The sequence below is a fragment of the Rhinolophus sinicus genome, chromosome 7 (assembly GCF_057876585.1).
Source record: "Rhinolophus sinicus isolate RSI-liver-muscle chromosome 7, RSI-T2T, whole genome shotgun sequence".
In the NCBI taxonomy this organism is placed as follows: Eukaryota; Metazoa; Chordata; class Mammalia; order Chiroptera; family Rhinolophidae; genus Rhinolophus; species Rhinolophus sinicus.
The window spans coordinates 17,896,448-17,913,950 of NC_142507.1; the positions used below are offsets into that span (position 1 = coordinate 17,896,448).

General features: G+C 41.3%; 1 protein-coding gene and 1 long non-coding RNA gene across 10 annotated transcripts in view; one reads left to right on the forward strand and one right to left on the reverse strand.

The window, feature by feature from the left end:
• Positions 1-8,986, reverse strand: part of RAB2A (RAB2A, member RAS oncogene family) — an 86,195-nt gene extending 77,209 nt beyond the window's left edge. Inside the window, exon 1 of the mRNA XM_019716201.3 lies at positions 8,542-8,986. Coding sequence (XP_019571760.1) covers positions 8,542-8,587 — 46 coding nt within the window. The 5' untranslated portion in view covers positions 8,588-8,986. The remainder of the gene's footprint in view (positions 1-8,541) is intronic.
• A 72-nt stretch (positions 8,987-9,058) lies between these two features.
• Positions 9,059-17,503, forward strand: part of LOC141568681 (uncharacterized) — a 49,184-nt gene continuing 40,739 nt past the window's right edge. For 5 of the 9 annotated variants that reach the window (XR_016021718.1, XR_012491885.2, XR_016021719.1 and 2 more), the window contains exons 1-2: positions 9,122-9,350; positions 13,437-13,535. This is a non-coding gene — a long non-coding RNA (uncharacterized LOC141568681). Of the gene's footprint in view, positions 9,351-13,436; positions 13,536-17,503 lie in introns of all 9 variants that reach the window. The other 4 variants (XR_012491892.2, XR_012491887.2, XR_012491883.2 and 1 more) reach the window with 4 other exon arrangements.

Genomic DNA, 17,503 nt, shown 5'->3' on the forward strand with positions numbered 1-17,503 from the left:
AACACCAACATATGCTAGGGAACAATGAGAGTCAAAAGCAGCAGACTGAGAGTATCAGCTGGCGACAAATGAGTAAGCTAAACAGGCATGTGGAGGGGAAAAAAACCCACAACATATTAGGACATACGAGGGCAAAAGAAATTATTTTTGCTGTGAACAACATTACTTAAACACTATACAGCACTGGTCAAGTTTGGGTTAGTTTTTCACATGCATATGGGGAAAGTATAGAAACATTCAAAGAAGCAGGATAAAAAGTGAAGATGAAATATTAACCATTTCTTATTCAAGACAGTGCCATACATATTATTTCATTCCATTTTATAGCTGGGGACACCAAGACTCAGGGCGATTAAAGAGGTTGCTCAAGCTCACATAGCTGGTAAGGGGCAGAGAAAGAACTTACTCCTTGTTTTATTCAGAGGACAGTTCTGCCCCATTTTACACGAGTGGAGGTGGGTGGTTATCTGTTTTAATAAAGGGAACGAGGGACTATGTACTCCTACAGCCACTCAACAGACAAGCAGTTAGGAAGCCAACAGAAGAGGACCGATAGGGGATTTGTGGGAATCAGAAGACACGTATAATATGGAAGAGAGCATGACTTTGGAGTAAGAAAGACCTGGGCTCAAACTCCAGCTTGGTCAGTTGCTAGTTGTGTGATGTGACAATTTGTCTCCCTTTCCTCATCTATAAAACGGAGTCTTCCTCATGGAAATCACTGTTCAGGCTCAATGAGTTACACCATATAGGGCCCTATACGTAGTATAAATATACTGGTTGCATATTTACATTCTTCACCAGATTAAGACCCATTATCAGTTATAATTAAGAACACGCATGCACATACTTTTAAAAAAAGCGATGGATAATATAATTCGGGGCAACGAACGGTTTTTCTGTGTGCACTGCTTAGTGCTAAGTACAGTGCTCACTTCAAAAAGGTGTCCACATCATGTCATTGTCAAGTATTAATGCTGCTTCAGACTTCAACTTCCTGTTTCTCCTTCGCCCTCGGGTAGGCAGAATAATGCCCCGCCATCAGACATATATGCCCTAATACCCAGAACCTGTGACTATGTTACAAGGCAAAGGGGACTGCGCAGATGTGATTAAGATTACAGACTTTGAGATGAGATTATCCTGGATTATCCAGGTAAACCCAGTCTAAGCACATGAGTCTTTATAAGTAGAAAACCTTCCCCGCTTCAGTCAAAGAGAGGGGACGACCCAAGAAGAATCAGAAAGAAATGACACTAGAACTTGATCCCTTGTTGGCTTTGAAGATGGAGGAAGGGGCCATGGGCCAAGCAATGTGGGTATGTGGGTGGACTCTAAAAGCTGGGAACAGCCTTCAGATGACAGCCAGCAAGAAAACAGAGATCTCAGCACTACAGCTGCAAGGAACTATATTCTACCAACACCCTGAATGAGCAAAGACCCTCCAGAAGGGAACTCAGCCTTGCAGAAACCTTGACGTTGGCCAGACGAGAGACACAAGTCAGACATCTGACATGTACATGTAGAACTTCAGAAATGTAAGATAATAAATTACACAAATATGAGCTGCTAAGTGTGTGGCAGTTTGTTACAATAGCAACACAAAACTAATACATACCCTTTCTCTCATTTGCATTAAAAAAACTGTAAACTTTTTTTTAACCTCAGTGCCCTTAATTGTTTTTGAAACAGAAATAAATGAGTTAGTGCACGAGGCTACCCAGCAGAGGCTACCCGCACACATTTACGGTTTCCGGAAGCACTATCGCTGCGCCAGGCACTGTCTTGCTTTCAAGAACTTCACTGCAGGATGCATCCATCAATATTTATTTTCTTCCTTTTCTCCCTCAGATTTGGCCAGAACAGTTAACTGTCAGCTACACCTGAAAACGGGAATATTTTGGAGAACTGGGAGAAACTTGAAGAGCTACACCACAGCTAGGAAAAGTAAAAGCTTATGAGGTGGGGGTAAAAGGAGGGAAGGAATAAGTAATTTGCCCCAAATGACATGGCTCAGTTTGTTCATCTATAAAATGGTAACTTCATAAATCTGTTGACAGATTAAAAGATAAGGAGCTTTCACTATTGTGCATGTACTATAAAAAGTGTGGAGAATTCCTCGTGAGAATTTTGGCACTACATGGACATAGTGCCAAAAGCTAATGTGATGGAGAATTCTATATAAATTCAGCCTGGATATATCTTAGGGATGACTTAAATAAAATCCCAGAAAGCAGAAAATCTGGCAAGAGAAAAGAATCAATTTTAGAAAAATAGGCCTATGACTGACCAGTAGAGAGGAATGTCATAGTTCCACCACTACAAACAACACCTTAAAAAAATACAGATGTCCAGGGCTCGCCGCAGGTCTACTAAAACAACATCTCCAAGGATGAGTTAACAAACAGTGCAGGAATTGAAGCGGGGTGATTACGTGTGTACGATAGCAGAGGGAATCTAGCATCTTTTTGCCAGGCAGCCTTTAGGTACTAGTGAAGAATAACACCTAGAATGTAGCGTATTTTAAAACTTGAAAATAAACAAGGTTTATGAAATCTAATGGGAAAGTTTCATGTAGAAAATGAAAGGTTAGAGAGGGGGACAAGGCAGGTCAGAATGTGGCTGCTTGTTTTGCAGCAAAGGACACAGCCTCTCAGACTGAAGATGAGTAGAGAAAAACAAAATGGAGCAAGCACAGCTGGGCCAGAGAGGGAAAAACAGCTGAGCTGGCAAAATGAGGATCTGCTCAAATAAAACAGCAAAATGACTGGCTACTGCAAGAAGAGGAGAGCTGGCAAGATAAAATGGGGGAGGGGAAGCAGTGGGATGATAAAGGAGAGAATTAATTTCATGTTGGAGCAGGAGTAGGAATGGAGTGGAGACAAAAAGGACAAGAGCACCAAGGAAGAAAGAGGGGCATTCTTTGGGATGAGGAGGAGGTAGGTTCATTAAGAGAGGTGAAGAAAGGGAAAGAGGAATGAGAACACAGGGTCACAGCCTCTATGGTGCAATATAAATTCTCCGGAGCAACAACAATATTAGCGGGAGCAAGAAGCAAAGAGAAAAGGAAAGGCTGGTCAAAAATCTTTAAAGACTACACATAAAATGTATAAAACAAAAATTTAAGTATAACAGAAATATATTGTTTACATCTTAGATGACATTAAAAGGTAGTTTCAGACATGTTTAGCTTTCTGATTTAAAGAACTACTAAACACATCTAAAAACAGGCAAAACTAAACAATATAGTTTAGGGATGCTAAGTGACACAACTATGAAGAAAAGCAAGGGAAGAATTCACACAGAATTCAGGCCAGGGGAAGCCTGAGAATGAGGGAGAGGTATGTGATGAGGACCTGTATTCCCTCAGCATGGGTGTTTGATTTATTACTTTCTTCAAAACAATTAAACTATGCATATATATGTAAAATATGCATATTTCATAACTTAAAAAATTTAACGGATTTGTTCTACCTCTGAATTTCCCAGTTTATTAATTTTTAAAAAAATTTTAAAAAGTGTCAGTTACAGTTGACATACAATATTGTATTAGTTTCAGGTGTACAACATTGTGATTCGACAGTCATATTGTGGGGGCAGAGTCCCAGAGAGCACTTTCCAGGCTCTCCGCCTTGCATGGGGAGGTGCTGGCTCAGGTAGTGACTGACCATCAACTGTGATTGGTTGGCCACCAGCTGTAACCGGTTAGCCAATTGGCTACTGATGTACCTGCGGGGCTGCACTGATTGGTTGGTTGGTTGGCAGGCAGAAAAGTGAATGGCGGAATGCCGATCATGTGGCTGCTACTGTGTGTGTCTCCCTGGCCGCCAGAGAGAATATAGTGGTATGACTCCCCTATCTATGGCTCCGTGGGTGTTCCTTTTTGGCCTAGCCACATCCTGTGTTCTTATGCGGGGAGCGGGACCAAAGACCCCAAAGGCCGCCCCGCACAACAAATGGCGGAGCTAGCAGGGTCCCCCGCACGACACATATAACTTACAAAGTTAGCACCCATCTGACGCCATACATAGTTATTACAATATTATTGACCATATTCCCTTTAATGTACTTTACATCTCCTTGAATGTTTTTATATTTGGCCATCTGCATCTTAATTCCTTCCCCCTTTTCACCCATCTCACCCAAACCCCCTCCCATCTGGTAACCATCAATTTGTTCTCTATCTATGAGTTTGTTTCTGCTTTATTTTGTTTTTGAGATTCCACATGTTAGTGCAATCATATGGTATTTGTCTTTCTGCCTGACTTATTTCACTTAGCATAATATTCTCTAGGTCCATCCATGTTGTTGCCAGTTTTTTCCACCGTTTGTTTTCTGAAGATATTCTAGCAAACTTGCTCAAATCAAAATATCTGGGGGTTGGGACATCTAATCTTCTTTTTTTTTAAAACACCCTAGGTGATTCACAAGAATCCACAGAAACTCAACTTTGAGTCTCCCACAGGAAGAGGGCTTCCTTCCTTCTGTTACAGCTCTAAAGCGCTAGAGAATCTCATGCCATTCCTTCACAAGTCCTCTAGGATTTTGCTCCTGCCCTCCCTCTGTATTTTCAACCTTTCAACCTCAAGTCTTCCATCTTAAAACACACACACCAGCCAACCTGATCTTGCAATCAATTCTAAACTTGTTCTTTCCTTCTTTCAGACTCAAAGTCTTCAATAAAATGGATCTATTTTTAACTTCCCAATATCTCTCTCTCTTTTTAAAAACCACCAGTAATATCCGTGAGATTGACAGATTGAACTGCAAACATGCACTTCCAACTACCTACCAGACATCTCTCCTCCTTCCCCACCTAGCAAATCCCTACTCACTATTCCCATTTCAGCTCAAACATCACCTTTCAGGTAAAGCCTTGCATCCTCCCCCAAAGGCCCATCCACTTATCTATTAAAATTTTTTGACACCAAAAAGCCTACCTTTACATTTACAACAAAGACAAAAGCTTTCCAGACAAACAACAAAAAAAGACTATTTAGAATCATGAAGTGAAGGCAGTCAAAAGGTCAACTTCCAGTTATAAGAAAAGTAAGTCCTGGGGACGTACTGCGCAGCATGGTGAGTATAGTTAACAACACTGTATTGTATAGCTGCAAGTTACTATGAGAGTAAATCTCAAAAGTTCTCCTCACAAGAAAAAAAAATTTGTAACCGTGGCAATGGATGTTAACTAAACTTGAGGTAATCATTTCACAATACATACATATATCAAATCATCATGTTGCACACCTGACACTAATAAAATGCTATATGTCAATTATATCTCAATTAAAAAAATACATTCAGATGATATAATAATGTATAGCCAGGCTAGTCTTGTTTATTTTTTTATATAGTACTTGTCCTCAAAAGATTTTAAGGGGGGCAGCCAGATGGCGCAGTTGGTTAGAGCACAAGCTCTGAACAACAGTGTTGCAGGTTCAATTCCCACATGGGCAAGTGAATTGCGCCCTCCACAACTAGACTGAAGACAACAAGCTGAGCTGCCAGAGTGGCAGGAGGATGGCTCAGTTGGTTAGAGCATGGGCTCTCAACAACAAGGTTGCCGGTTCAATTCCTGCATGGGATGGTGGGCTGCACCCCCTGCAACTAAGACTGAAAACGGCGACTGGACTTGGAGCTGAGCTGCGCCCCCCACAACTAGATTGAAGGACAGACTTGGCGCTGATGGGCCCTGGGGAAAACACACTGTCCCCAATATCACCCCCCAAAAAATATTTTTTAAAAATATTTTAACGAAAAAAAAAAGCATGTGGGGAGGAGAAAAGAAGAAGAGGGAGACAACGAAGGAAGAGAGGAGGGGACCAGTATGATGCAATAAGGAGCGGTGAGGTTATCATCTTAAAAGATGAATAGGAGTTGGTTAGGTGAAAAAGTTCTAACCTAAATCTTTTCTTCTTCTTCTTTTTTTTTTTGGTGGGGGGAGAGGTGGTGTGCACAGCAAGAAGGGGCATTTCAGATAGAACACAACAAGGTTTGTGCTTTTGTGTGCCTAGTTGAGTGGTAGGGAAGGTTAGTGATGAGGTTAAAACGATAGGCAGAATTTTAGGAGTAACAATTATAGGTTTATTACAATTTTTCTCTCCCTCTATACTTAATAATGATCTGCTTGTGATATTAGGCCAGGCTTGTTAAAAACCAATTTTCACTTTATATTTGATTTAATGAGGGAAGGAAACATGGTAAAGGATTTCTGCCAAAGTCAATTGTAAGACAGTGGCAGATCTGGGCTAAAAAAATTCTGCTGTCAAGTTACTAACGTATTTTAATAGGCACACAGTGGCCTGTTTGGCTTTTCTTTCATTACTTTAATGTACAGGACCTTCTACTAGGTTCTTCCTGAAATACAAAGCCATACAAAACACTTTTTCTGCCCTCAAGAAGTATATAATCAAATATAGGTGCCTACGCAAGTATCTATAAAACAGTCTGGGATTAATATCAGAAAAATGATACAAACTGAGACACATCCAGATAAGGAGTAATCACTTTCAGCCAGCATACCAGGAGACGCCTGACACATCAAAAGAGCTTACTATAGTATGTTGACTCTGAAAGCATTATGGAAGCCAGGGTTAGACTTTGAAGGACTATTATTGCCAACTCCCACAGAGCAGCAAAGACCAGAAAAAAAGCAGAGCAATCAGCCCCTGGGCCTCACTGGCCAGGTAAGGAATAGTGAATGGGAAAGAAGGTTAGAAAAGTCAACAGAGGCTAACATATGGAGTTCTTTGAAGGTGAAACAAAAGAATGTGAGCAAAGGAATAGCTTCCTGACAGCCATGTTTCAAGAAGATAAATCTGAAACCAAACTATACAAGCTGAACCGCAGTGGGGAGAAAGTACCGCTGTATAGAGTCCAATGTCAGGTACTCAGTGCCTGAACTACGTGGTTAACAACAGCAATGGCAAGAAAGGAATATGTTCTTTTGAATTGCCTAGGGATTGTTTTTGAATGAGGGCAAATTCCAAGAGAACACCAACTTGTTAATATTTGTAGCCCTACTACTCCCAACACAATGCCTTACCTGTAGTAGATGCTAAGTAAATAAGCATCCTGCCAAGAAGGCAACTTGCAAAGATTAATCTGCATCTTCATTACTACTAACGTCCATAATCTCTCTACTTCTGAAACCTACTCATATGACAGTTAACATGAAGACCCTCTCCAATCTTGGTTTTACAACCTAAACCAAACTTCGCCAGTAGGCTTTAGAACCCCACTTCCTTTTCCCTCAAAATATGCCAGAGCATTTTTAAAGGCACATAAATTTGCTACTAAACATTTGCAAAACACTACTTTTCCCAGGATTTCCTGTAGAAAACCATCCAGTTTCCATACACACAACAACAAAAACTTGCGGAAAAATGGTTACTTATAGCAGGAAGTTTTTCTTTTAGGCAGCAGTCAACATGCTTCTTGTGTTACTTATTGAATCTGCTAACTCACTAGTGCAACCACCAGTTGCAGCTTACATTTCCAAAGTTGTGCAAAGGGTCCAAAGTTGTGCAAGAGTCATCACTGAAATTAGAGTCTGGTATATTAATAGTTACAACACCTAAAGAAACCTCAGTATTATTAGAGTCAAGCAATACCAAAATCACAGGTATTAAAAAATATTTTAGCAGTTTGTTTACTATCTGTGCAATATACACCGATGTTATTTTAAGTGAGAATAATTCAATTTCTTTCTGCTTCAGCCATCAGGTCACCTGAAAATTGGCACTTGTGACCCTGGGTTTGATATATCTTAAAAAAAAAAAAAATCACAGTGTCTCCGACACACAAACACACACGCAAGCTCATACCCACAGCACTGAAGGGCCTTGCAACTACCACCAAATAAGCCCAGTTTACACGTGGCAAAAGTCGACAGAACTCTTTCATGCTTTAATGACCTCGAAAGGGATTTCCCAGCCGTCAAGTAATGGGATGTGATTTATTCTGATTTGGGAATTGAAGGTGTTAGGAAAAAAACAGCAATTTTTTTTAAAGGTTTCCTGCTCTTCTTCTCAGCTGGCTGTCCCGAACCAGGGAGCGCTCTGCCCGGGCCTTGGAAGATGCACGTAGGTCAGAGAAGGTGGGACTGTTCAGGAAACCCAAGACCCTCCTCCCATCACCTTCTGCTCTCCTCTGCCTCCCTTTTTCTTTCCCGGACGCTGCAAAGAGGCCCAAGGTGATGGGGCCTTGGCGAGGGATTGCAATCCACTGAGCCGGGCCCTGACGGCCCCGGGCTGGGCGGCCCTCCTGTCACACACTTCCCGATCGGGCGTCGCAAACGGCTGCCACGGCCCTTGGCTGCACGACTGCTCGGGGCGGGGGCCGCGGCCCAGGCCTGGACAGGCCGCGGCCGCTCGCAGTGCCCACGTCACCAGCTCCAGCACTGCGGAAATGGAGCGGCGCAGCCGGCAGGGAGGCACCGGGCGGCATCGGCGCCCGCGCCGTGGCCAGACGCCGTTTGCCCCTCAGCCGGGACCCGCAGGTCGCCGACACCCGCCTGGCAGCGCCCCAGGCCCTCACCTGTGTCGCCAATGATGATGTACTTGAAGAGATAGGCGTACGCCATCGCCACGGCCGCTCGGTGCCAGGGCACACGGCTCCTCCTCCGGCTACTGCTCCTCCTCCTCCTCCTCCTCCGCGCCCCTCACCCCGGCGCCGCTCGGCCTCGAAACGCCAGGCCCCGCCCGCCGCCGCCGCCGCCGCCTCCGTCAGCCGCCGGGAGTGAGGGGCTGAGAGGAAGCCAGACCAACCGACACCGCCAGAGCCGAGTAAGACAGCGCCCGGCCGCGCACAGTCGAACAATAACAGCCTCCTCAGCGTCTCCGCCCCGCCTCCGCGCCGACCCGGAACTGCTGCGCTGCCGGCGCCGCGGGAGTAAAGGGGAGGAGCCCGCCGCCGGCCGCGCCCACCGGCCGCAGCCCCGCCCAGCGGAGCCCTGCCCAGTCCAGCGCCTCGCCGGCCGCGCCCCGTCCGCCGGGTCCGCCCGGAGCTGGACGAAGCCGGGTGCTGGTCGCTGCGGCACGTTTGAGCTACAGCGACCCTGGTGGCCCTGAGGCGCTGGGGGAGGGGTGGGGAGGGTGCGCTTCCGTCGCTGCGACGTGCGCGACTGTCGCGTTCTTCCGCCCTTCGGAAGGGGAGCGAGGCTCGTGGTGGGAAGGTCGGGTTCCGCCCAGGGCCCCGCCCTGGGAGCGTGGAAAGGTGTTTGGAAATGCGGGCGCCGCCCTGAAGTGGGTTGGAGTGCGGTGGTGTTTCTGTGCTTGGAGACCCGGCCTTGGCAGTGAAAAATGGAAGTAGTTGTGTACTCGACACCGTAAATAAGGGAATGTGAAGTAAGTGATGGTATGCCCCTCCGGTGGAGTACTACGCGGCGAAAACAAGACTTAGGACTGTGTATAAATATATATTTGTTTGTTATTTATATATGATACATAACAACTATAATATGTAATAAGTTATATTTGTAAGTTATATTTTGTTATATAAATACATTTCCTTTTACCATTACGTAAAATGATAGGAATACACTTAAATACCCTGTGTGTCAAGTCAGCCTTACAGGAAACACAACTGGCACCAAGGGGGTGAGTGGGATGGGAGGAAGATCGACATTTCACTGAATCATTCACGTGTGGTTTGGTATGTTTTTTCTGTGTTCATGAATTACCTATTGAAAAATACGTTTAAAGGAATAAACAAAACTTCTTTGTTCATTCAGCTAACGTTGAGTATGTACTTTGTTTTGTGAACTGTTAGGCATTGCAACTAAAGGCAGACCCTGTTCTGAAGGGGCACAGATTTTGGAAGAGGGAATAGAGGACAGAGTAAGTGTCAGCGTAGGTTACCTAGAGAAGATGATGTCTGAACCAGGCATATGAATGTTGAATAAGAATGTGTCAAAATGACAAGTTTAAGGAAGGGAACAGAAGTTTAGGCCAAGAAACAGAATGAGCAATGTTCACGGGGAATTTAAAGTTGCATAAAGGCGAGAAGTGAGTAGGATTTAGTGGCCTGGTTCCTATTAATATTCTCCTCATTTGGGATCCTTCATTATGTAATTCTATTGACATCTTCATGCTGGGCTGGCTGTGGTTGGTTGCCACATGATTTGAATGGCCTCATAAGTGTGAACTCAGGTTTTTTTCTGGAGTATTTGGAGGAGAGTTTTACTAATGATTCAAGGATGGCCTACAAGAATTTGATAGGAAAAGTTACCTGCAATTGCATAACCTGGTTCATTCATCGTAGCTTGGGGACGAGAGGTCCCTGCCCAAGGCCTCTAGGTTCCAGAAGCCATTTTGTCCCTCCCATTTGAATGCCTTCACTCAAGTCTTTTCTGGTGATAGACATGTGGAATGTCCCCTCCTTCCAGGAGCATCTCAGTTCCTTACTGTTCTCAGAGGTACGGCCTTTACTCATAGTCCCAGCAGGACAACTCTATCAATCCAGATGTTACACAAAAGCCTAGTGTCCTTAAGTTTTAAGACTCTAGAACATCCCCATACTGTTGGAGAAGGTGAGTAGCCGAAGATGTCACTGGTGCCAGGTCATGCAGGGTCTTGTAGCCATGTCATTGTACAGATAGAACTTTATCCAGTGGACACAAGGGAAACTGAAGAGCAAGGTCAGAATTGGGTACATAAAAATCATATAAATGAATGTAGAGCTATAGAAGTAATGCAGTATAAAGAGTGTCTGTACTCATCTATAAAGTTAAATGTTGCCCAAGTGCTCTGTGCCAAGTCTGAAGTCCCTGAATTTTATGTTTATCCAACCTCCAGATCTAAAGCCACCTGTAAAGTAGATAGTAATCCTCTCATGAAAATGTCAGGGCCACAGCAGTCAAATGTATATTGTTCTTGCATAGACCTAAGATGCATTACTTATTTGTACACAGGAATTGTAACGATCAGTTGCTGCAGAGCAGTGTCATCTCATGAAAAAATTGACTCCTTTTTCAAGTCCTTCTCTGAACCTCAGTTTCCTTATCTGGAAAATGTACATAATAACTGCCCCACATACTCAATTTAGGGTCCAATGAGATAATACCTGTGAAGATATTTTGTAAATTATGAAAAAATATATACTAATACGTAAAACTCTTAGTGCTGGATAATTTTTTTAAATTACCTTAAGGAAGTAAAGGCCTAATCACAATATAAATTCAGTTTTTTAAATCAGCTCCATTCCTGTCTCTATTTCTCTATCTTTATTTTTTTCCTACATGTCCTTCATACTATTTTGTTGTTTTCTCTATGCCTATACGCTGTTTTAAATCCTCTTTGAAACAATACAGTGTATACATAAAAACCACACACACTTTATTTTAAGCATTTTATTTAGACCCCCAAATCCAAAAACATTTTTCGAGAAAAATTTCTCCAGCAAAATGACAGAAATAAATCTTACCTTAAGTTGTAGGGTACTTCCTGGGATTTTTCCATTCAGTTTTATTTTCAACTATTTCACCCTCTTGAGGATGAAGCCAATAAACTCATCTCTCAGTCTTACATCACGTATGGTCTGAAGGTCATAACTGTGAAATGTAAAGATTGTAAGACCACATTCTCCGAGGTCTCCTTGTTCAACTTCTCCATGACATTTTAAAGTACAGTATTATATTGGAATTTTGCATTTAGTGCTCCCAGCCAACTTTTTATGAGTTTACATTTTCTCTGGTTTTGATTCCTCTGAGCCTGTGGGAAGAGAGGTAGAGTGGGTTGGCATGGGAGAAAGGTGGCTTGGAATACTGTAATCCGTAGTTTCTTACTTTGGTTTTCATGGTTTCTCTAGCCAGTTCTTGAATGAACTCCAGGGGCTCTGATCCTCCCGAAATGGTATGCAAAATGTTGTATGTATTCGCATATAATTTTATGGGAGAGATTCTTACATGACTCCATGCCCTAGAAATAGTTAAGAACCACTGTGAAATGCCCTCTTTCAGCCATTTCTAAATACCACAACAGAACTAATTTTCAAGCAAATACTAATAAACTCAGTACCAGTTTTGCAGAAAGAAAGAACTAGTTTCAAATCCCGAATTTCCCATCTATCAATTGAGTGATTTTGGATAAATTCCTAAACTCTCAGCCTCAGTTTTCTCATGAGATGACATAAACAAAGTAGCACAATGTCAAGTTCACAGTAGACATTAAATAAACGTTGAAATCATTTCCCCCTTCCTTTCATCCTCTCCTTTGTCCTCCACCTCCAACCTGTCACTAATAACTGTAGGAGTTAAATGAGGCCAAAAGACCTTCTGACTTAAAGGAGATTAGTGTCTCCTTGTGCTGAGTCATGAGTGGCTTTGGCCTGATGAAGGCTACAGGAGAGAGGTACTGTGTTATTTTAGAGGACAGAATTTTGTTCTGAGAAATGAGGGTAGATTTTATGGGTGGAGACCCATTTAAGCTGAGCCTTAAAGGACATTATTATCTTTCATAGTTATTGCTTTAACCTAGTCATTCTAGATGCTTCAACAGCCCTCTTCATTGTACTTTATTCACCTTATCCACCTGCTCTGCCATTTATATTCTAGTTGGTCAACCCACTTAATATCCTATTTTACTTTATCATTCATGACTTATTTTTGACCACTTGTCAAAGCCAGGAATGACTGTTTTCTCTCTTCCATTTCATTCTGCTTATCCTTCAAAAACTTTCCTAAAGAGTCAAAATGATTGCATAGTCACATCCTTACTCAATGTGAGTGGAAGTGGATGAAGAAACTTTCTTTTACATGTAAACTATTCTTTTTACCAATGGACCGATCATTAGTAATACAAGGGACCTACATAAGTGCGTGGAACAGAGAAACTGAATATTGGAATAATAATAAGCTTATTTGATAAAATAGTGGATTAAAAATATAGCTACACAAAATATTTTGAATTAATAATTAAGAAAACCTCAAAAGTTAGTTAAAAACCAGAAGAGTGTTCTTAAAGTAACTACTTTTCTAAGTGCTTAACATTTGCTTAGTGCTTTCAGCAGAGAAAGTGTTCTGGAGAAAGACCTAATATTGGATTCCAGGAGGCCTGAATTATAGTCTCTTCCCTGCCACTACCTAGCTGACCTTGAGAAAATTATCTTCAAGCTCTTTGTCATATGTTCAATAAAAATAATAATTTCAGTGGCTTACATAACTGAATTGCTGGGAGGTAGATGTGAGAGACTCTGAAAAGAACATTATTACTCGGAGAGAGTATATATACCAAATTGTGAATGAATAATTTTCTGTACATATCTAAGTATATTAAAAGACCAACTATATAACATCAGTAATATTTCCTTATCAGCATTGCTGTTTTTTTGTGTTTTTTTTTTTTTTTTGTCAGTAGAGACTAGACCATGCAATTACCCCAAACCCTACTCTTTATTTATCTTTAATGTGTTCTATGTCTTGTGTTAATTGGTAGGTGTTCCTTGTTTTGGAAAAGTTGGGATGGGAATAAGAATGTGGATGCAGGAGGAGTATACTTCACATTGTGCTGAAGAGAGAGCCACGTATGACTCCCGTAAGTGCTTCAAGTTATTTTCATCTTTACCCCTAAAGGTCTTTAAATTTTGATAAAGAGAAATCAATTTTCTCTCCATTTTTGAGGAAATGATGAACTAGCTCTGTCCCACTGGGAGGTGTGGTCAGAGAAAACATGTCACTGATGTCCTTTGTGTAAGATGGGATCTTAGAAAATAAGTGGTGCAGGGAATTGTGAGCTCACACTTCAACCTTTTTGTGTCTCCCTTCCCTCCTATCTAATCTTTATCTCTGCTTTTAACAATCTCATTGTCAGAATTTTTGACATGTGGAGTGAGACAGAAGAAAATGACCAGCACAGGATCACATTTCGCTTCTAATCTGGAGAAATAGGAGTCTTTTTCAAAACTTCCTTATTTAAAAAAAATAAAAGTTATTAAAAGAATAAATCTTTACTTCAAAAATTGATATATCTAAAGGCTCACATTTAAAAATCTGCAAGGCTAATTTAGATTTGTGCCAAGAATTATATCTGCACTTCTCCCAGTACTGATCTTTTAAAAATTTCAATTTAAGGCACTTGGGGATCAATTCTCAAGAATTTCTTCAAATAAACAGATCATGAGAAAGTACACTACAACCTTAAAACAGCAATCAACATTTATTCTTATACAAGTTTTGTGCATCAGAAACCTAGGAGCAGCTTAGCTGGGTGGTTCTGGCTTGGGGTCTCTCATTGGGTTTCAGTTAATCTGCAGTTATCTGAAGGTTTGATTGGTGCTGGAGGATTTACTTCCAAGATAGCTCATTCACATGGCTTTTGGCCAGGCGCCTTAGTTCTTGCCAGATGGATCTTCCGTAGGACTGCTCGAGTGTCCTCATGACATGGAAGCTGATTTCTCCCAGAGTGAGTGGGGAGAGAGAGACAGAGAGAGACAGAGAGAGACAGAGAGAGAGAGAGAGAGAGAGAGAGCCAAAACCTCAATGTCTTTTAAGACCTAGCCTCAGAAATCACTCCTGGTCTCTTCTTTTGGTCCCGTGGATCCACTATGATAAAATGTAGGAAGAGACTGCACGAAGGTATTAATACCAGAGGCGAGGGTCACTGGGAGTCATCTTAGAAGCTGGCTACTAAAACCTAAAGAGATCGCGAAGTATAAACAGGGATCTAATAAATGTCTAACCATCTGAAATCAGATACATTTTGGATCATATCAGGTTTATTTAACCTGTCTATCTACAATAAAATTTTACTATAAATAGATTAGTGTATAAAGAAGTTTATGGTGGTTTTGTGTACTTCTGAAGGTATTTTCGATAAAAGGACCTGAAAAATAATTACTTTACAGTTGGAAAAGGGAGAAAAAAACATTTTTCAGTTTTTAAAAATTATATTTCAAAGCCGTTGTTTTGAGAATAGAATACAATGACAATGCAGCTCCTAAAAAGTCTTTTAAAAAAGGGTTGTTTGTTTCCATCCCAAGTCCTTAAGGATTCATGTAGTTCAACAGAGTAAACAATTTATTTCTATTTTCTCATTAACTTCTTTGAATACTTTTATGGGAACTCAATATTTTCCTACCTGTGAAACTCATCAAAATATTGTAACAGTTGATTATGCATTTTAAGTTTTAGGTTAAAAAACTACATTAAATTCAATTAGGGGAAGCACAGCCTTTAGTTAAGCAAGTTTAAGGCACAAATAGAAGTTTGGCTATCATCTTATTCCCTAAAAGTAGTCTTTTCTGGTACTATAGTTTAGTAATCTTTATTAAAAGAACTGAAGGCTTATGTCATTTTGGAATCTCATTATTATTTTTTAATTTTCTTTAAATTTTTTATTGGGGAATATTGGGGAACAGTGTTTTTCTCCAGGGCGCATCAGTTCCAAGTCGTTGTCCTTCAATCTAGTTGTGGAGGACGCAGCTCAGCTCCAAGTCCAGTCGCCTTTTTCAATCTTTAGTTGCAGGGGGTGCAGCCCACCATCCCATGCAGGAATTGAACCGGCAACCTTGTTGTTGAGAGCTCACGCTCTAACCAACTGAGCCATCCAGCTGCCCTGGAATCTTACCTTGAAGTTTTCATTACTAGACCCAATGAAGAATATTTTTTACTCTTAGTAAAAGGATGTTTTAATTTTCTTTCTCTCCCTTTTTCTTTTCTCTTTCTTTCTTTCTTTCTTTCTTTCTTTCTTTCTTTCTTTCTTTCTTTCTTTCTTTCTTTCTTCCTTCCTTCCTTCCTTCCTTCCTCCCTCCCTCCCTCCCTCCCTCCCTCCCTCCCTCCCTCCCTCCCCCCTCTCTCTCTTTCTCTCTCTCCCTTTCTTTCTTCTTTCTTGTTTTTTTTTTTTTTTTACATGTGTTTTGCCAGGACCAAGTCAAGTAATTGTTTCACTCTAGTTGTAGAGGGCGCAGCTCACAGTGGCGCATGCCACTGTGGATCCAACCGGCAATCTTGTTATTAAGAGCACCACACTCTAACCAACTGAGCTAACCAGCTGGCCCTATTTTTTAATTTTCTTGATACTGCATTTGATAGAAATTATAATACAAAACCTCTATTAGAAAGAGTAGATTATTTAACATTGACATATTATACTTTTTCTTAATTTCTCCTTTAGAAAAATCAATTACAGATCTTTAGAACTAGCTCTCTTTGAATTGACTGAATGCATTTCTGGGTGGTTCTCCTTTCACTTTACCCCAAAAGCCACTAAATCCAAACACCAAATGTGAGATTGTCTCATCTGAACCCTGAGATAAGCTATTTTGTTTATTTATAAAAGAACAGACTGAGGTTCTTAAATTACTAATTAAAACACAAAAACTGAATTATTTACCTTTTCTTTCTTGGAAATAAGCAGAGATGAGGAAGTAAATATATAATATGTTTTATTATGTGATACAGGCTATAGGAAATTGAAAGCGGACTCAGGATACAGGCATTCCTCAATTAACAGTAATTCACTTATGAAATTTTTGAAGTCACTAAAGTGAACGACTATTCAGTGATTAATTTAATGTAGCTTTCTAAGAAAGAATTATTTTTGACCTGCCACTCATATGGCAGGTACTCTGCCAGGTGCAAAGGATAGACGTGTAGATTTAGCATGAAGCTAATGAGGCTTGAGCTCAGGATCCCTGACTTCCAAGGCAAATGTGTTCATGTGGCATTTTTCTTTCTTTTTATTCTTTGGATAAAATTTGCAAAAGTAAAACATTTTTAACCTTAATCGTTAAATTCTGTTCTTTCTCTCCACTCAGACTTCCTATGGGTCACACTTCCCCTTGTGCCCCTTGTGTTGGGAGGTGCTAGAGTGTCCACAGATATATATATATATATATATGCATATACGTTGGTTAACGAAGAGTTGAGTTGGGGACACATTTATCTTCATAAGAAATATTTATTCAGTCACTCGTGTGTAGTTGAATTATTGCTAGTTGTTCAGTGTAGAAAAGGCTTCCAGGAATACTGCAAAACTCTGCTGTGCTGACTCACACCACATCATATGGTGCAGAGGTCATATCTCAGTGTAAGCATATCCTACTGGATTTATTTTTCTATTGCTGAGTAACAAAATACCACAGACTTAGTGGCAAAAAACAACACCCCTTTATTATCTCACATTCTGTGGGGCAGAAGTCTGGGTAAGGTGTGGATGGATTTTCTACTCAGGGTCTCACAAGGCTAAAATCAGGATGTCAGCTTAGCTGTGTTCTCATCTGGAGCTTGGGGTTCTTTTCCAAGTTCATGAGGTGTAGCAGGATTCAGCTTCTTGCACTTGAAGGACTGACGTCCCTGGTTCCTGGCTGGCTATTAGCCAGGCGTGGCTCGCAGTAACTAGAGGCTGCCTGCTTTCTTTGCCACTTGGCTGACTCCATCGTCAACGCCGGCAGTAGAGAATCTCTCTCATTTTTCATCCCTTGTGCTTTGAATCTCTCTGTCACGAAGGGCCCCATCCCGTTTAAAGCATCAACTGATTAGCTCTGGCCTGCCCAGGACAATCTC